Source organism: Pelobates fuscus, chromosome 2 (assembly GCF_036172605.1).
Source record: "Pelobates fuscus isolate aPelFus1 chromosome 2, aPelFus1.pri, whole genome shotgun sequence".
In the NCBI taxonomy this organism is placed as follows: domain Eukaryota; kingdom Metazoa; phylum Chordata; class Amphibia; order Anura; family Pelobatidae; genus Pelobates; species Pelobates fuscus.
This window is the reverse complement of record NC_086318.1, coordinates 74,030,751-74,050,190: the sequence shown is the minus strand read 5'-3', so window position 1 is coordinate 74,050,190 and position 19,440 is coordinate 74,030,751. Positions and strand designations below refer to the sequence as shown.

The 19,440-nt window shown below is 36.8% G+C and overlaps 1 protein-coding gene across 2 annotated transcripts in view; it reads left to right on the top strand.

The window, feature by feature from the left end:
- Positions 1-19,440, top strand: part of EPHB1 (EPH receptor B1) — a 249,680-nt gene that overhangs the window by 185,791 nt on the left and 44,449 nt on the right. For both annotated transcript variants that reach the window (XR_010086583.1, XM_063442245.1), the window contains exons 8-12: positions 6,675-6,783; positions 7,928-7,992; positions 11,543-11,665; positions 12,061-12,308; positions 17,674-17,889. Coding sequence is in view for 1 of the 2 variants with exons in the window: in XM_063442245.1 (XP_063298315.1) it covers positions 6,675-6,783; positions 7,928-7,992; positions 11,543-11,665; positions 12,061-12,308; positions 17,674-17,889 (761 nt within the window). In the remaining variant the exon portion in view is untranslated. The remainder of the gene's footprint in view (positions 1-6,674; positions 6,784-7,927; positions 7,993-11,542; positions 11,666-12,060; positions 12,309-17,673; positions 17,890-19,440) is intronic.

Below are 19,440 nucleotides of genomic sequence, written 5' to 3'. Positions count from 1 at the left end.
TGTGTGACATTGTGTCCTATGTATAGCCCTGTTTATGAATAGATTTCCAGATAATGGTTTGTACTGGCCCCAAATATATTTGTATAATGTTATCATATCCCCCTCTCTTTCTTTAGAACAGGTGCCCAAAATTGCACAGCATTTTCAAGGTGTGGTCTTACCAGCGACTCAAAGTTGAGTTGTTTGGAAGAAACACACAACACTATGTGTGGCGAAAAAGAGGCACAGCACACCAACATCAAAACCTCATCTCAACTGTGAAGTATGGTGGTGGGGGCATCATGGTTTGGGGCTGCTTTGCTGCGTCAGGGCCTGGACAGATTGCTATCATCGAAGGAAAAATGAATTCCCAAGTTTATCAAGACATTTTGCAGGAGAACTTAAGGCCATCTGTCTACCAGCTGAAGCTCAACAAAAGATGGGTGTTGCAACAGGACAATGACCCAAAGCATAGAAGTAAATCAACAACAGAATGGCTTAAACAGAAGAAAATGAAGTGGCCCAGTCAGAGTCCTGATCTCAACCCGATTGAGATGCTGTGGCATGACCTCAAGAAAGCGATTCACACCAGACATCCCAAGAATATTGCTGAACTGAAACAGTTCTGTAAAGAGGAATGGTCAAGAATTACTCCTGACTGTTGTGCACGTCTGATCTGCAACTACAGGAAACGTTTGGTTGAAGTTATTGCTGCCAAAGGAGGTTCAACCAGTTATTAAATCCAAGGGTTCACATACTGTTACCACCTGCACTGTGAATGTTTACATGGTGTGTTAAATAAAAACATGGCAACATTTCATTATTTGTGTGTTATTAGTTTAAGCAGACTGTGATTGTCTATTGTTGGGACTTAGATGATGATCAGATCACATTGTATGACCAATTTGTGCAGAAATCCATATCATTCCAAAGGGTTCACATACTTTTTCTGTATATGCAGGAGTCTCACAATATCTAGCGCATGACATGCTAAGCACTGTAGGATTTCTCTCACCGTATAGTACAAGCATATGCTATGCTCGTGCATCCACTGCAATGACAATACTTGGTGGCAGAGGCATAAGATACCATCTTAATTTTGAATAAAAAAACAAAAACAAAAACAACTTAATTTGCCTACATTCCTACATTTGCTACATGCTTGGCTAGCACAGTGCTTAGATAATATGTTCTTCTCTACGGTGTTAAATCCATACCATGTTTACTGTTTAGTTCAGGGGTGGGGAACCTTTGGCTTTCCAGATGTTGTGAACTATATCTCCCATGATGCTTTGCGAGCATTGTGGCTGTAAGAGAATTATGAGAGATGTAGTCCAAAACATCTGGAGGGCTGAAGGTTCCCCACCCCTGGTTTAGTTACTTGGAAACCACCCGTCCCTTAAACACTGGTTGTGTCTTTTGTATAATACAAGCACTGTAACTGTACACAATATATTACTATGTGGTTCATCAAGACTGCATGAGTATGTTAGTAATGAGCTTTGCATGCACGGATATTATGAAGCCAGATAGATGTCAATAGCCAGTGTCAATAGGGTATTCTTACGACCTGCCTGTATTGTAGAGCAATTTGCATTCCTCAATACTGTTCTCACCAACACCCAAAAAAATGAAAGACTATTCTGTAAATTATATATATCACTAAACGTTTCTTATTTAGACTTATAAGATTTTCATACATTACAACACACTCCTTACTTTTCCAACAAATGTCTTAATTCAAAATTAACATTGCAGTATACATTGCTGATAGTAAAGTCAGCAGCAACCTTTATGATGAGTGAGTTTATTTATTTTTTTATATTTTTTTTTTTTTTTTTTTTTAGTAATGACCATTGTTGTCTGCAGTCAAAGATGGAGTACAAATTGAATTGAAAATCACATTTTCTTTCCAAAGAGATAAAAAAATAATAACCTATACTTTTTTCACTTTAGCAAACTCTCCACTTCAGTTCCCTCAAGTCTGTAACAAACTAAAATAGCTTATTTTCCCTTAAACTGCTGTACAATTCCGTAAAATAATCTTTGCTGTAGACGTATAAACACATGGACACTTATCACGGTGTAGAGGTGAAAGAGTAATGAGCATTGATATGCTGTGTAAACTCCACCATGGAAACAAATACCAGAATAGATGCGGCACGTCAACTCTACAAACATTACATATTCCATTCCCGGAACCAGATTGCGTTTTTAGAGTGTTGAGAACCGAAAGGTGGATGTTTTCACATTTTGCTGCTGGCTGAGAACTACAGAATAATGTTAGAGAGTGAACTCCTTTATTTATCTGTTTAACAGAAAAGCCTGTGGGTATTTGTCAACCCTGGGCAGGTCTTTGGATATAAAATGGAATAAAGCTTCTCTTTGTATAAAATGTTTTCTTAAAATAAAAAGCTGTAAGTGAAGTTTGGAATTGAATGTAGTACACTTTGTATCATTGAATGTCCTCTGAATATTTATTTTTGTTCTCACAGCTTCTGCAATTGATTCCTGTAGTGTAGAGTAGTGCTCCTCAACCCTCTTCTTAAGGCACACCTAACAGTCCAGGATTTAGGGATTACCTGAGTGTTTCTAAGGTGTTTAGAAAAACAAAAAAAACACCTTGGACACCCGGGTAATCCCTAAATCCTGGACTGTTATGTGTGCCTTGAGGAGCACTGGCGTAAATCATGGATGGCCAAATGTTGACCTCAAATTGATGAAGGCTTACCAGTGTTATGCCAGCTTTAGGTTAGGGGAAAAATTGGAGTTGTAGTTAAATTTTGGCGTCTACCTTTAGGTAATTCTTGCACTTGGACCATCATGGTTAAGCTTTGACACTTCTGTCCTAATTCAATATATTTATGGTAGGGTGTGGAACTGCACTCTATCCCTTTAAGCAGTATGTAGCTGGGTGCAACTCGGACAGTCTCAGTACCAGAGACCAAATGCTGAATAGCAAATAGAAGAAAGGTCCAGGCACTCAAAGGTACAAGCAAGGCAATTTTATTGAACCCACTCCATCACAACGTTTCGACCTACACGGTCTTTGTCAAGCTACTAAGTGCATGTATACATTCATTTTTATAGGAATACAAGTGATTAACAATTAACAAGATCCCATCAAACAATTAGTTAAAATTACTTCCATATTAAACCCCCAGTATAGCCACATTGATAGTAAAGGCTAACAGCTGTGTCACAAGTGCAAATTAACTCAATTGGAATCCTTCTGAACAAGTACCATTTCTGGGATATGGAGACAAAATTGGAATTTTTAAAAAAAATAAACAAACAATAAAATGAATCAAAGCCAGATCGGGTCCAATTTCTCTTCAAGCATTACTATCAATAACTTTAGTATGATAATATCTGATTCTCTGACCTATATATAATATAATATAATATATATATATATATATATATATATATATATATATATAAAAAGAGATAAAGATAATCAATATATGTGTTCCAAAAATTTAATAGAATAACGAAATAATTATATATAAAGATATGTGTTGTATGTAAAAAAAGGTCTATATCATTTGGATAGACAGTGTACATGTTAATAGACAGATTACAAAGCTGTGAATAGTTCTAGTTCCTAGTAATATTTTAAGTGTTGAAGTGCTTTATATGAAATATCACAATAAAAAGTAACTGTCTGACCATTTAAATATAAACAGCAGGTGTGAAACCCATTAATCTAAGATAAAGTGCATAGGAGTGAAAAAACAATGATAACATTTATTCAATAAATCAGAGATCTATATTAAGTAACCAAAGTCATTACATTTTCTATAATTAGATTATAGGATATAAGAGATAAAGACCTGACTGGTCCAGAGTTCATTTATGTGCATTTAGTAGAGAGGTCCCCAGCACCAATATCACAGATTAAAGATAATCTGCAAACATAAAAATAGTTAACATCCAAAAATTAAAACCAATATGAAAATGTCTATATTAACGGATTAGGATCATAATAATAATTAGGGCCTTTTTGAGGTCAGGGTTTTACGTTCCCTAATTTCCAGTGAGCTTTTCTGAATAATAGCCTTATGTGTCTGTCCCCATTAATTGACTGTTTAACTCTATGATGTAATCAATCATGTCCAGCATCACTATAACACCACCCCTATCAGTTGGTTTTTAGACCAAATCCTGCTTTAATTGTAGTATTTTTGAAGTTTTTTATTGAGCTTTTATTAAATTGTTAGGGTGTGTATACGCTGGGCAGGATTATCTACATCTTAACTGACCAAGTTAATAAAAGTTTCAACTGCATGATTAGTAATAGATGGATTAAAGGAACTTTTATATCACTTAATCTTAATATTACGTTACATGGTATATTCAGATCAGTAGAAAGCAGCAGTTTACTAAAGAATACTTTTAACTTCACATTACGGAAGAATCTACACAAAACTAAATTATCTATAGCATTTGGAATGTAAGTAAGACAAAAAGTCCAATCTTTTCTTAAAGCTGTACTATCGTCTTTAGACAAAATTTCAGATAAGTTAATTATTGTTACTTCATCTTCTGGGGGCCTTTGTTTCTCCATATTGCTGGCAAAGTCCTGCTTCTTATGGCCACCCCTTTGGATTCTTCCAATGTTTCTCCGATGAACAATCCCCTGTAAGGGGGAGTTTCTTCTAAACAAAATACACTGAACTGTTACTGGATCGATTTTCTTGTGAAGAATTAAACCTAATGTTGGATTGGAAGTTACTTTTCTATTTTGATTTGCTCTTTTTTCTTAATAGCTTTATAGAAATTCCAGATTTAAAAATATCCTGACCATGGAACATTTATTCAAAATTCGATATATGTCCTATACATTTAACAAAAGGGGCAAATAGCACGCTTACAAGGAAAATAAAATAACTTTTATTAAATCTCAATTGTTTTGCAATTGCAAACAATAAAATACCACACGTGAGTAATATATATGACAGAAAACCTTTAACACACAAGAACATGTTAAGGTAAATTATATCTCATCAAAGGATACTCTAAGCACCATAGCCACTACAATTTGTAACAGTGGTTAGAAGCAAAATAGTAATTAGATGGTGTCAAAATTTTGCCAAAGCTTGACACAGTAAATTGAGTTTTGATCTAACCACTTTTATGAAGCATGTGTGAATTTTCACATTAGCTGTCCAAAGCTGTTCAAACTAGACTAACTCTTCTCTCGGTGCTTGGAGCCACTTGTTGTGAGCCAAGGTTGGACAAGTTCATTTTTTCTTGTGTTTTATCAAAGAGGCAAGCAACATTCCAGCTCTAGATGCCAGAAGAAACCATTTGGGATGGCACCAAAGACCTCTTGCACAATAACCACTAATGTAATGTACAACTTATGGTGCATAGCTCGTCTGGGGTTGCTGTGTCTCTCGTGCAGAGAGAACTTGCTGACACATCGGATCTGGGCTGCCCGGATGGGTGGAACCAGTCTCATATGATTCAGATATGTTCTCTCTGTAATGGCACAAGATGAGCTAAAACCAGCTTGAGATCTGAGCGGGCACCCACCGAAGGGCAGGCTATTTCAGCTCCTGTCCGTTCTCAGTACATTCTTGCGCCTTTTTTTTTTTTGCTCTTATGGTGCATAGAGTGCTCCTTTAATGGATTGATCTCAAAATAATGCTCTGTGAAGGTGTGGCAAAACCATTAATCTCTTAGGGAAACTTAAGTTCTACAAAAAGACTTTAGAAGGGACACTTAAGTAAAAAAAAAAATATATATGTGTATTGATTTTACTGGCACATATTTAAATAAGCATCAACCTTTTAAGCTCATCTTATTAAGTGCTTCTTAACTAGACTTTGGGTGTTCTGGTTCTGGCATTCAACCAGCAGGCATATTTTAGTGCTCTATATGTTAAGTGCCATCTTACCAGAAACTGGCTGTCTTGGAGCATAATTATTTTTATATTGTTTATTTTTTTATTTATTTTTTATGCTTTTGACTGCATAACTTTTCCTATTTCTGTATATTTAGGGACTCAGGCTCGGGTATAGAGTAGGAATAGTAAGTTTCTCCACTACGCTATATAGATTTTTTTTTTTTAAATGTAGCCCTTTGTGGATGTAGAGTTTATCCATGCTAGCTCTAGAACAATTTGTGCTGCATGACTTCAGGACTCTAAGTAACCCATGTAAAATGAGCTCTGCTATGATTATATGCTGTAAAAACATATCGAGAGCAAAGTAGATTTCTACTTTTTCCACAAAAAAGAACACACGTTCTTCCCTACTTTATTCCGATTTTCTTTTAAAGCCGTGCTATTGAAATTTTATCTTGGTAAATTTCTGTAAAGAAAACATTTCTCTTTTGGGAAAAAAACCTATTTAAAAGCAAATCCTTGCAATTATCCCTTTACATGATGGGCAAATGCTGTCTTAGGGAGGAGGCATTTGTATTCCAGCATTTTCTAGAAGATCAAATATTGCTTCACCCAGCCTTTGAAAAGGCCCACTGAATACACTTTAATGTTTTAAGTGCCTAGGAGCTGGGATACACTTATCTGATCTGCATTAAAGGATCTGACTGTTGTTTGTGCAGTCTGAACAATTTCAGAATAAACCCACCATTTTGAAGGCTTGTCGTTTGGTGCTAGCTTGTATGTTTTAATCGTTCTACATGCCACTGTGTTTCTTCTAACCTGCACTATCTCTCTCCTATAGAGGATTACAAATCGGAGCTGAGAGAGCAACTTCCGCTGATTGCCGGTTCTGCTGCTGCAGGGGTGGTCTTCATTGTGTCTCTAGTGGCCATCTCCATTGTATGCAGTCGGTAAGTGACAAGTCTGAACACAGTTGAATTGTAAATGTCAATTATTTAAAATGGTTAAGGCAATGGGATTTAAACTATGTTAACTTTTAAGATTCATCTTGCCTGCAGGAAGGTTCTAATGCGCAAACACAAAGTCACAAACGTTAATTATTGCACCTTGTATCTCTTATTTTTTTATTTCTTCTACAACCCAACAATAGTGTCCTTACTGACCACTTTTCAGAAATTGTTTTAGAAACATATACATTTCCCCATGTTACTTCCCTTTATACCATTTTCATGTATATCACAGATTCTCAGTGTATGGTGCATGAACCCCAAGATATATTTATGAAGTAGTCATGGGTTACTTCAATTCAATTCTTGCTTGATAATAAAAAGTGTAGGTTTCTATAGGAATTGGCCCTTATATAAAATTACCTTGCTACGCCCCCAATGGCTGTCAATCAAACAACCATTCCTGTTACTTCCTGATTTGGTTATCTCAGTGGAGCTAAACTCAAGAGGCAGCCCACTGCCCAGAGCATCCGCCTTGCAAAGACTTCTCATTGAGCTGCTTTGCGAAATCTGTGATCGGACAGTCACAGAAAGTCTGGGCGGTGCTAAAAGGGGAGGGTTAGCAAAGACTGCAGACAAGAAGCATTCAGCTTTTGCAATCTGTTTTTAGATATATCCCCAATGGAAAAAGTTATAGTTAATGTGCAGCAGGTTGGGAGTGAGGCTAAAGGGGTTTTACTTACCTGAAGCTCCACCCACGGGCAATCCCATCTTTTTTCTTAAGCTCCCGGCACTGTATCTGTCAGTGGGCTCCTCCACAGACTAACTTTCACCATGCACTAGAAAAGGTCAGTTTTCCCACAGCCATCTTCTCCTTAGAATATCTGTTCAAACTGAAATTCCAAATGTAGTCTTTATTAGTATTTCGTAGAGGTACGCTCACTATAGAAGGCTGAAAAGTGACCGAACCACTTTATTACACCACAAAGCCTCATCCTGTAAATTATAAAAACATTATTATAATTAAAATATTGCTCTCCCATCTTCATCCTAAACAAAGCAAATTAACTCAGAATGGAACAAGATATTGCCATTAGCTGTCTCTCTCTATATATATTAATTACTTTGCTTGATTTCTTTATTTCAGGAAGAGGACCTACAGCAAAGAGGCAGTGTACAGTGATAAACTGCAACATTACAGCACTGGCAGAGGTAAGTGGCATTAAACTGCAAAACATCCTAGCATTTTCTGATATTGCTATATATATATATCCTGATTTGCTAGTATTTTTCATCGCTTTTTTTTCACTCACTCCTTTGTGTGCTGTGTGTAATCATTTAACTCTTTGATTGCTTGGTCACTCACCCATTACCAACATGTTTAAACTCCATTACATCTCGTTCTTTAAAAGGTTCCCTCAGGTAACAAGTTTAGCAACGGTTTGTCCTCTTACCTGTCTTACCTGTGTTCCCGCTGGGCTCTTAATTACCTTTCCGTGCTGGTGATGCAGAACTGTAGAATCTGAAAGCCAATGCAATCCGTATTCATTGGCTGAAAGGATCAGCTGACTGCTCTCAGACGGTGAATGGCACATTGAGCATGAAAATTTGCACTAAATTGAACTCCCAAGCTGGGTAATGGCGTCCCAATGACACTGACAGAGGTGATGTTACACCGTCGGCAGCAAAGGAGTTAAACGCCGTGTGCAGAGTTTTTATAGTGACTCCAGGCACCGGAACTAGTGCAAATCACAGATGTGGTTATGGTGCTTGGAGTAACTCTTTTTTTAAACCTCTGTCAGAGAAACAGTGAAACTCTTTTTTATATTATTTTGTATATTATTTTATTATGAATTCATTAGAAAAGTTAAGAATTGTAGTGCAAACATTTTCTGCACAAATCAGGAACAGTTTGTTGACCCTTTTATTGTTTCTCCAAAGTCGGCGAGTTTGTTCAGTAAAAGAATATGTATAAATGGTGCCATTGGACAAATGTAGTGCAATTCTGACAATTTACTCTGTATGAAATAACTACAGATCAGCAAATGGAACAAGTTTGACTGGAACAAAAAATAGACTAAACATGGTTGTACTTTCTTTTCTTGCAGAGGATGAATATAAAAAAAAAAAATACATTTGAGAATCTGAGATATATTTTGCTGCCATAATTCAGTTGGGGTTATTTACTAAACCATGAATTCTGAAGTTTAGATAAGGGGAATTGCAGATTTTAGCTTACAAGGGCAAAAATGAAGGGGAAAAAAAGTTTTAATGTATTTAAAGCTTTGTAATTTTGGATTAATTTTTGCATTTCCGTTGTCAGATTTTTGTCCAGGTTAGTGAATAGCCCTGTTTGTCATATTATACAAGGCATTATCTATTTTATTTTGAAGAAAAAAAAAATAACAATATTAGACTAAAAAGGTTTGGGTTTGCTTTTTGTCCATTGAACAAAACCATGTCAAACTTTCACTTTTTCTCTCTATGATCTTTCAAAGCCACAGGCCCTAAAAACTACAATACTTTTATTTAGCATCAAAAATAGTTTGTGTTTATCCATCTCCATATTCGGTTCATTCTTCCTAAAATTACTAAAATAGTTACTTTTAAAAAACAAACCCTTACTCATTTTCTATAAAATGTCACAACCATTCAGCAGCCAAAGTTACCGCCAACAGTTACTAAATCTAAACCCTGCTCCTCACTCCTAGTTCACAATGCATGTCGGTCTTTGAATGTCTTTTAGTGCTTCCTCCCATGGTTACATCACTGATGTATTGCATTTTGCGATACATCCGTGGCTGTGTGTTAAAATCCACCTTCATTTAAGGATGTGTTCCCTCTTCTCTCTTCCAGTTTCCTCTCCATTTCTTCTTGTATCACTTCTTATCCATCCCTTCTTCTATTGCACATTACTCGGATTCTGCAGCTGCCCGTTCTCACCTTTTGCTGTGGCCTCCAATCACAAGCCCTTGTCACATGTGATGAATCTTGATTTGTTGGTAGCATTCTCCCTTCATTTATCTGCTAATAGGTTTCTTATGACACAATAAATAATAGCCAGGATGCAGGTTCTAGCCTGTGCTGCACTGGCTGTCCCCAATCTGTCAGTCTCTGCACCTTGTATTCTCACAGCCGACTGACTGGGGAATGAAGAGAGAGAGAGAGATGTAACAGGGGAAGAAATATGATAGACTAGCTGTTTGACAGGGCAAGGGCAACAAGTTGTAGTTTAATGCAAAGTAAAGGAAATGGAATCCACAGTAGTGACATGGAACCCCTTTGCCCTATTGTTACAGGGAGCTGTTCTTATACAGAGATTCATACGTCAAAAGGAGATTTTAAAATCTGACATAGTTTACCAGTAATATTGCATTTTGCATAAAATGGATTAAGTGCACTTGTGGGCCTCTTCCAAAAGCACTTTATTAGGAGGGCAAGTTTCCAAATTTTAGCAAGGATAAATATCTTGGTTAAAAAATAAAGGTTACTGTGGCATTTTGAAATCAACCTTCACTAGGAATTGCCATCAATAACCATGTATAGATATCACAGGTAATGCTGTCTGCCTTCTGGGTTTGCTACTGTTGGCATCTTAGTATCGTCTCAAATTTATTCTGGAGCTTATTCACTAGACATTGAATTGTGGACAAGGGAATTGCAAATATTCGGCCAAAATAACTGAGCTTGAATGGTGGCTGAATTTCAAAATATTTCCATTATGGTTATTTTGGTGTAAAATGTGCAATTTCTTTGTCAATTTCCCACAATTCAAAGTCTAAAAAAAATAACCCTTAGTGTGATTTTTATTTTTTTTTTAAAAAATGTTTTCTTTATTTATTGCTGGTATTTATAAAGCGCCAACAGATTCCGCAGCGCTGTACAATTATACTTTTGTTTTATTTCACCATTTGCCCAATGTAAATTATGTTGGTAATAACCGGAGTAAAAAATAATTAACAAGCTCACACTGGACCTGGCAGGGCACGTGTCTACAAAACGTTTGTTGAGAAATTTTTACATTACTTACAGCGTTGTGACTTCCTGGAAGCCTCAAACTTTGAAATGTAATTTTATTTCTAAATTAGTGCATAATATCAATAGTACAGAAGGAACAACCTAGGATGTAGAGAACAAACTTTCCCGTAGCTCAGAACATCAAGATGCACCTTGTGGATAATGGAACAATGATTTAATTATGAAATGCAGATAAAGCTAGAGAAAGGGGGGTGAAGTGATAAGAGATGTAGAGAGGGAATGTGATTCTTGTAATAGGAGAGGATAAGTTAGGTGAGGTGGGATGAAATGGTGTTGAGAGGATGGAAAGGTGAGGAGGGAGAGAGGAGTGATGGTTTTAGATATACTGACTTAGAAGGCAAGATATACGGTTTAGGGTGAGATGACACTTGATCCACAGAATATGGGAATGGCCATATCAGATACTCATTTCTCCCCATGCCAAGCATAGTCTGAGTAGAATTAAGCTTATTTGATACCAACTTGCTGTTTAGGTTTTGTGTTGTTTATTTACTTTTGTTTAAAAAAAAATCCCCCAAAAACAAAGGTGTATTTTGTAAAATAAAAAATATGTGCATATGTGCTGCTAAAAAAAAAGTCTCAAGTCATTCTAACATCTACCTGGGCACCCTGCAGTCTGTTTACATTGTTACAAGATGGTGGGCCAGACATTGTTTGTTAGGATACTTTGGTTCAAAGATTTTTTTTTTTAGGTGACCCACTCTGGCCTGTTTCTATTCTGTAGGTTCTCCCGGGATGAAGATATACATTGATCCATTCACATATGAGGATCCTAATGAAGCTGTGAGAGAATTTGCCAAAGAAATTGATGTCTCTTTTGTGAAGATCGAGGAAGTGATAGGGGCTGGTGGGTCCCAATAAAACATCACTTTTTTGTTTTTTAAATTACCATAGGCTGTGCACTGTGGCTGTCATTCTCTTGCTTTTAATGCCATGCAACACTCTATAATTTTGTATTTTTTTTTGCTTGTCATACCTTTTTAACCCCTTAAATTTTCCTTCTCCTCTGTCTAATTCAATTTGAACTTTATAAAATGTATACTGTATAAAATGTATTTTTTTTTTTTTTAAAAAGAGAGAGAAATGGATTTATATCCCCCCTCATATCCACCTCCAAACCCCCCCCCCCCTCCAAAAAAAAAAAAAAACAGAACCCAACAATTGCAGACATTTCTAGAATGTATTTCCTATTGTGCACATCTTGCGTTAACCAATTGGTGGGTTTACCATTATTGTCTGCAGGAGAATTTGGGGAAGTATATAAAGGTCGACTGAAACTCCCTGGAAAAAGGGAAATCTATGTTGCCATCAAGACGCTGAAGGCTGGATATTCAGAAAAGCAGAGGCGAGACTTTCTGAGTGAAGCCAGCATCATGGGTCAGTTTGATCACCCAAACATCATTCGTCTGGAAGGTGTTGTGACCAAAAGTCGCCCAGTTATGATCATCACAGAGTTCATGGAGAATGGAGCACTGGATTCCTTTCTACGGGTAAATTGCTAGAGTTAGAGAACCGATGGTTAAAGTGGATAGTACACATATTGTATAAGAACAGAATAAAAATACTAAAGTTATTGGGTATCTTAAACTATACCATCTGTGCCACTTAATGAACAAACATATGGTAGTTTTAATGTGGCAAGGCTGCAAATGAAGTCTTGCTACATGAAAACGACAAAAACAAACCAAAAAGCTAATACTGTATTATTTTATCTCCCAAAAAGTATTTTATTTAATTTTTTATTTTTTTGAGCTTTAGGTGTGTTTCTTTGCAGTTTGTTTACTAAATAGTAAATGGTGGTAAATGTAAAACCAAAATTCAGACTAAAATAGCCAATCTAAAGAAAAGAAAGGTCCAGGCACTCCAAAGCTCAGTAAGGTAAACTTATTGGAACCAAGTACATTGCATTGTTTCGGCCCTACAATGGGTCCTTGTCAAATTGTTGGTAGAAAATCTGAAACTATAACTTGAGTTTGGGAATGTTTCAGCTATTTTTGCTTGAAATTTGCAATAAAGTATTGCATTTACCACCAGTCACCTGTGACTTTCTCTCATCATCTTTCTGTGTGTGTATTTGTGTCTGTCTGCCATTCTTCTTTGAAGATATAATAGAGAGATAGACTAATCAGTATGTTACCGATATGTGCTTCAAAATTCCAAATGGATTTTTCTCATGCCTAGGATTTGGTGATATCCTCAGAACAGATTCCACTACTGTGTTGTATAAAGCTTCGTTTCACTCATTACTATGAGATCTGTCCATTTTAAGGTGCTCGAGTCTACAGAAATTTACATCTTAGATGGTTCTGATGAACTTCCTCTTTAAGCTCTTCAACTCTTTTTCTGAATTACATGCTGCATAATGTGTTAACATCGACTGATGTAAATATACTCTATAACCTACTTTGTAGAACATTCAAGCTGAGTTCGCAACAGAGGCTGTATGAGGATAAGTTAACAGAATTATGCTGCATTTCACACATTGCTATATAAATTAGCAGACTATGCTCTCATTTCCACAAGGATGAATGTTGCTACAATGTGATATATATTTCCATTGATACATTCGTATTAACAGATGCCTGCTCAATGCAGTGGGCAGGTTGGATGTTGAACTAGCATTACAGACACGGCATTAGAAGCTCTTGGCTATGCCCTTGTTTCTTGATTCTTTGTTGAACCCTGTAGGTACCTGACATGCCTGAAGGTGCCTGATTAAAGGGACACTATAGTCACCAGAACAACTACAGCTTATTGTAGTTGTTCTGGTGTGTAGAATCATTACCTTCAGGCTTTTTGCTGTAAACACTGTTGTTTCAGAGAAAATGCAGTGTTTACATTACAGCCGAGTGAGAACTTCACTGGCCACTCCTTAGATAGCTGTAAGAGATCCTTCCTGGGTCATGGCTGCCTAAAATCCATCCAAACATTCAGTATCTCCTCCCTCTGCATGCAGACACTGAACTTTCCTCATAGAGATACATTGATTCAATTTATCTCTACGAGGAGATGCTGATTGGCCAGGGCTGTGTTTGAATCATGCTGGCTCTGCCCCTGATCTGCCTCTTTGTCAGTCTCTGCCAATCTTATGGGGAAGCATTGTGATTGGATAAGTCCAAACACTTCTGATGATGTCAGCAGACTGCTTGTTTTTTTGAGGCATGCAGATCTACAGTTTCTGGCTTGAATACAGTAAGATTTTACTATATTTATGGAGGCATGAGGGGTCAGGGGGGCTAGATTGTGGTGTTAACACTATAGGGTCAGGAATACATGTTTGTGCTCCTGACCTTATAGTGATCCTTTAAGCCCACTCCATGGCCACATCCGTAGTTGTTATGTTTCATTTCCTGAGGCTTATGAAACATGAAAGGATTTGTATTTAACAACATTTAAAACACAACTTCATGTTCAGTAGGTGCTAAGCATTCAATTAAGAGAAAGTATGTTTTATATACATTTTTACATGCAGGAGCCTTCTATTTTTACTTCTGTTTTTAGTATGATATTAAATAATGAAAAACCCTGGAACCTGGATATTGTGAGCTGAAGAATTATTGCACTTTAGTTTGGTGAATTATATTTGCTATGATGCTCAGCCCATTGACAAAAGTCCCCAAATATTTGGAGTGCAAAGGTTGGCTTTCTCTTCCATGAAGCTTGATTTTTCTCTTTCAATCAGCACCCTGGACAGCGACCTGATTGAGTTTACAAGCTGAGTCAATGCATTCTAAATACTGATTACTAAATTAAATGGTCACTTTAAGCACCATAACAACTATGATATCGAAATTGATGATGCACAGAGCACCCTGCACAAAATCGTATGAATATGATTGCTGTGATTGATTAAAAAATCCCTAGAGTTAAACAGCCTACCGTTGCAGTCAATCAGGCGGCCCAGAACTCTCAGTACTGTGTTCAAGTTGATCGTACATGCAGTATGCACATGCTGCATTCGAGTGAGCACTCTTGCCATGTGTTTCTTTAGCATTAGAAAATGTAAAATGTTATTTCTAAAATGATTTTTGCACTATTTTTAATGTATTATTTGTATTAAGCATTCAAATAATAGGAGATAATGTTTACCCTATAGTTTATGTTTGAGTGTGTGTGTCTGTGTGTGTGTGTGTTAATTTTCCCCTATCGTATATAACATAGTATATTCCTTTTTTTCTCTGAGTATATGTAAACAAAGACTAAACCATCAGGAAAAACTGCAGATCCTTATTCTTCCTTCACCAAATTATACAGTTGACACAATGCATTCAGGAGAGCAGCATTCTCCTAGTGTTCACTAGGCCCAGTCTTGGACTTCTAGATGGTGACCATGATTTGCCCCTCTTAATGATACATTTCTTCGACCTCAAAGTTTAGTGGAAGTGACCACTAGTCAAAGCATTACACATAGAGAACCTAATCCATTTCAAATTGTTCTGGTAAACCGTTTCGGAGACTAGTGTGCGCTGCAACCATTGATTAACTGTTATGACGTGCTTTACTATTCTTTGTCTGTGAACTGTGCTGAGATCTAATTGGTGGAGTTAAAGGATGGCATGATTCTGATTTAATGTGTTATAAAAGTAACATCCTATGAAAGTCACTGAGCTCTTTACTATATGCCTTTCTACTGCCAATGTTTGTCTATATATGTATAATATGGGCATGCTTGAGATTATCCATCTGTCAGTAATACGTGTGACTGAAATAGTTGCACCACTAATTTAGAAGGGGTGCCTATATATTTATAAAATAATGTTCCGTTGTTAACTAGAAAATCACATAGCTAAATATCTGACCCATGTCACATGGATTCATTAAACACATTGAACCTTAAATCTACTCTACTGTGTGTTACATTCCTGTTGAAACATATGAAATCTCAGTGGATTGGATCCACTAACCTATTTTCCGGAGGAGCCGAGGTACCAATTAATATCTCTATTTTTATCTGAAGGCTGAAATTAGCTTTTTTAGGTCATATGTAGCTTGCTGTTGGCTGGTACTTTATCTTCAAATTCACTCTGCTATGTCTCCAGACATCTATATTTTTATTGATATAGGGCAGTATGTTCATTGTGTGTGTTTTTATGAGGGTTATGTAGGGACAGAAATGAAGATAAAAAGTCCCATAGCTTCCTGTAAGCCCTTCAATCTCTGATATAAATGCTTTTTTTCCCCACCCTCCATATTCTTCTCTTTAGCCTTTTACTTCCCCAAACTCTTTTGTGGTCCCCCATTTATATTTTAAAATACTCCTCATTAAGTATTTCAATAAAATTGCAAGTTTTTTTATATAAATATATATATTATATATTTACCCCAATTATAAATGCATAATTAAAGGGACACTGTAGTCACCAGAACAACTACAGCTTATTGCATTTGTTCTGATGAGTAGAATCATTCCTTCAGGCATTTTGCAATAAACACTGTCTTTTCAGAGAGAATGCAGTGTCTACATTATATCCTAGGCATACATCCATTGGCCACTCCTCAGATGACTACTAGAGGCGCTTCCTGGGGCAGTCCTGCCTAGTATGCAGCACTGCTATGTGGTGGAATCTCTGTAAAAATAAATTTAGTAGGCCGAGATTACCACGTGGCATGTGTACGTGCATATGCTGACGTGTCGATCAGTTGGTTGCACGAGGCAAGATACGATCAGTAGTGTACGGAGCATGTGCAAGAATACAGGATGTAGTATTCCCCTCCTCCATTGTGCTGGACAGGCCATGCGGTCAAGCAGGAAGTTAATTCTTATTTGTATTGATTGGTCAAGAGAATGTGCGGGTAGAGCTTAATATGGGAGGAGTTATGTGCCTATATAAGGAGCCTGCACTATTGTCCGGGGCTCAGAACTTGCTGTATTTTGGTGACATTAGTCCCTCTGAGTCCCGATCGGTGATCCAATAAAGAATCTCTTCCTTCCTGAAGAAACCTGTGTCCATCTCTCTGTGCTTGGCTTCCGTCAGTTTCTCCGGTATCAGCTATTCCATGTCTCCACCCTCTGCATGCAGACTCTGAACTTTCCTCATAGAGATACATTCATTTAATTAATCTCAATGAGGAGATGTTGATTGGCCAGGGCTATGTTTTACTTGTGCTGGCTCTGCCTCTGATCTGCCTACTTGACAGTCTCAGCCAATTCTATTGGAATGCATTGTGATTGGCTCAGACCACCACTTCTGATAATGTCAGGAGACAGCAGACAGGTCAGAGGCAGCAGCTTGAGATTTGAATACAAGTTAGATTTTACTATATTTAGAGAGGCAATTGGGGACAGGGGGAGGGGAGAGAGGGCGGGGGGGGGAGGGGGGGCGCTAGATAGCAGTTTTAACACTATAGGGTCAGGAATAAAGTGTTGTGTTCCTGACCCTATAGTGTTCCTTTAAATGCATGCATGATCATTCTGTTAAAGAATGATCTTAATATTTTTCTTTTTTGGGGGGAGGGGAGGGAGCTGTGCAGTGTCCCTTTAATACCACATATCCTACGCTCCATTTAATATATCCCTCATTCCCCTCCTTTTGCAATGAAACATGCCTTATTGTATAGTGGCATTGAAGCATTGTGAAATGTGCAAGAAAACTGTAGCTTGTAGCAATTTTCACAAACACTTTTTCTTCCTAAAATATTCATGAAACCAGGTAGGTTTCTGTCAGGGTAGTTGAATAAATGATATGCTAAATGATGTTTCCGTGCATGGAGCTGTGTATTATGCATGGCTTATAAGTAACCGGATTTATTTTGGGTGACAAGACATTTCTTTGCACATCTCTCGTTAAGGTAGATGGGAGCATATTGACTTTAAAAAAAAAAAAAATTTTTTTCTTTTTTTTTTTTTTTTTTAAGCAAAATGATGGTCAGTTCACTGTGATTCAGTTGGTTGGGATGCTGAGAGGAATTGCAGCTGGAATGAAGTACCTCTCCGAAATGAACTATGTGCATCGTGACCTCGCAGCCCGAAATATCTTGGTGAACAGCAATTTGGTCTGCAAAGTGTCGGATTTTGGGCTGTCCCGTTATCTGCAGGATGACACTTCCGATCCCACCTACACCAGCTCCTTGGTAACAACACCTATACTCCTCTGAATAATATATTATTTATATCGAACATGTTTTTACAGTCTCTTTCGGTCTGCCTTTCTCTTGTGAAGATCACTGCAGATATTTTCATGTAAACATTTAGTGCAATAGGTCTTCTTCTTGTTATTGAAATGAAAATGTTTTATTGTAAACTTGACACCAGTGAACCCAAATCCTTGTGTTTAATGGTTGCAGAGGTTGCAGGATGTTAGAAAGCAGTGTATTAGCTAAGTACATAATGTAAAATTAAAACCATAATTCTTCAACGAGTAGGAAAGATGTCTTTAATAAGCTGAACCTCTGAGACTGTTGGAGATTCCAGAATACACTTTAATTTAATGGAACATTAAATGCCGCTTGGCCAAAAGCCCCAAAATGCTTTTGGACTCTCTTAACAAACTTGTGTAATTTTTTTGGGTTACGTAACAAGAGACTACATTTGGGTTTTGTGAAAGCACAGCAAATTCATTCTATATATCTATAACACAGTGGTACAACCACACCACCAATGTCTTATATATGGCATTCCAACATTTATGAATTTGATATTTTTTTTATGACACTTGGGCCTTAATTTAATATTTTTAAATAAGCATTCCAAATTATTGTATATTTTTGGATACACTTTTAGAATATATTTATATATTTTTTTTTAAGTAAAACTTAAAATAATACGTCTTGTTATAAGCATTTTGTTTTTACCAATATATAAAAACAATAACAAAAGTAAAATATTTTTCAAACTATGAAATACTTTTAAAAGTTTATCCAAAAACATCATTTGGAAAGCTTATCCAAAAATAACAAATTGCGGCCTTAATTACAAATGTGTCTTAATGAGCATTATGGCAGACAGAGCCCTACCTCTTCTCTTATTAATAATCAAAGGGACCAAATCTTTATCAATAACAGAACAAAGCCATTCAAACAGCGGACATTAAAAATGATAATCTAGTTTACATTTAGTTGGGGGCTGCTTAAATGAAACCCATTTGTTTGCAACTTCAAATAACATCTGGTCAACATTACGTATAATCTCTTGTTCTTCTTTTTATGTTTTTCTGCTTCCATTCTCCTTTTTTTTTTTCTTTTATAATTTCTCATAAGTCCTATACATAATGCATACCTTACTTGTTGGAAATGCTGATTGAATAAAGGACTTTTCCGTCTGTTAGTCGGAGGCAGGGATGAATTCATTGCTCTGTAGATGCGCCAAGGCCCCGAATGAGATTTCTACATCACAATAGCTTAAATACGTTTCTTCAAGTCAAGCTTTCATCCGCCCTTGAAATAAGCAGTAATATTAATAAACTAACTTCCAGTCGCAGAGCTGCCACCTTCAGATTACAGACACAGTCGTCATTGCAGAAGGAATTGGAATAGTTTTATTCTGTAAAATGATGGAAAAAGTCTCGCTGAGCTTTCAAACCAGTCCACCAGTCCAACTCTTTGTTCTTTGTTCACATTGGTCTTGTCTTACAATATTGATTGTGACATTCGTCCAACGAATGTCTGTTTGATGTTAGCAGTATT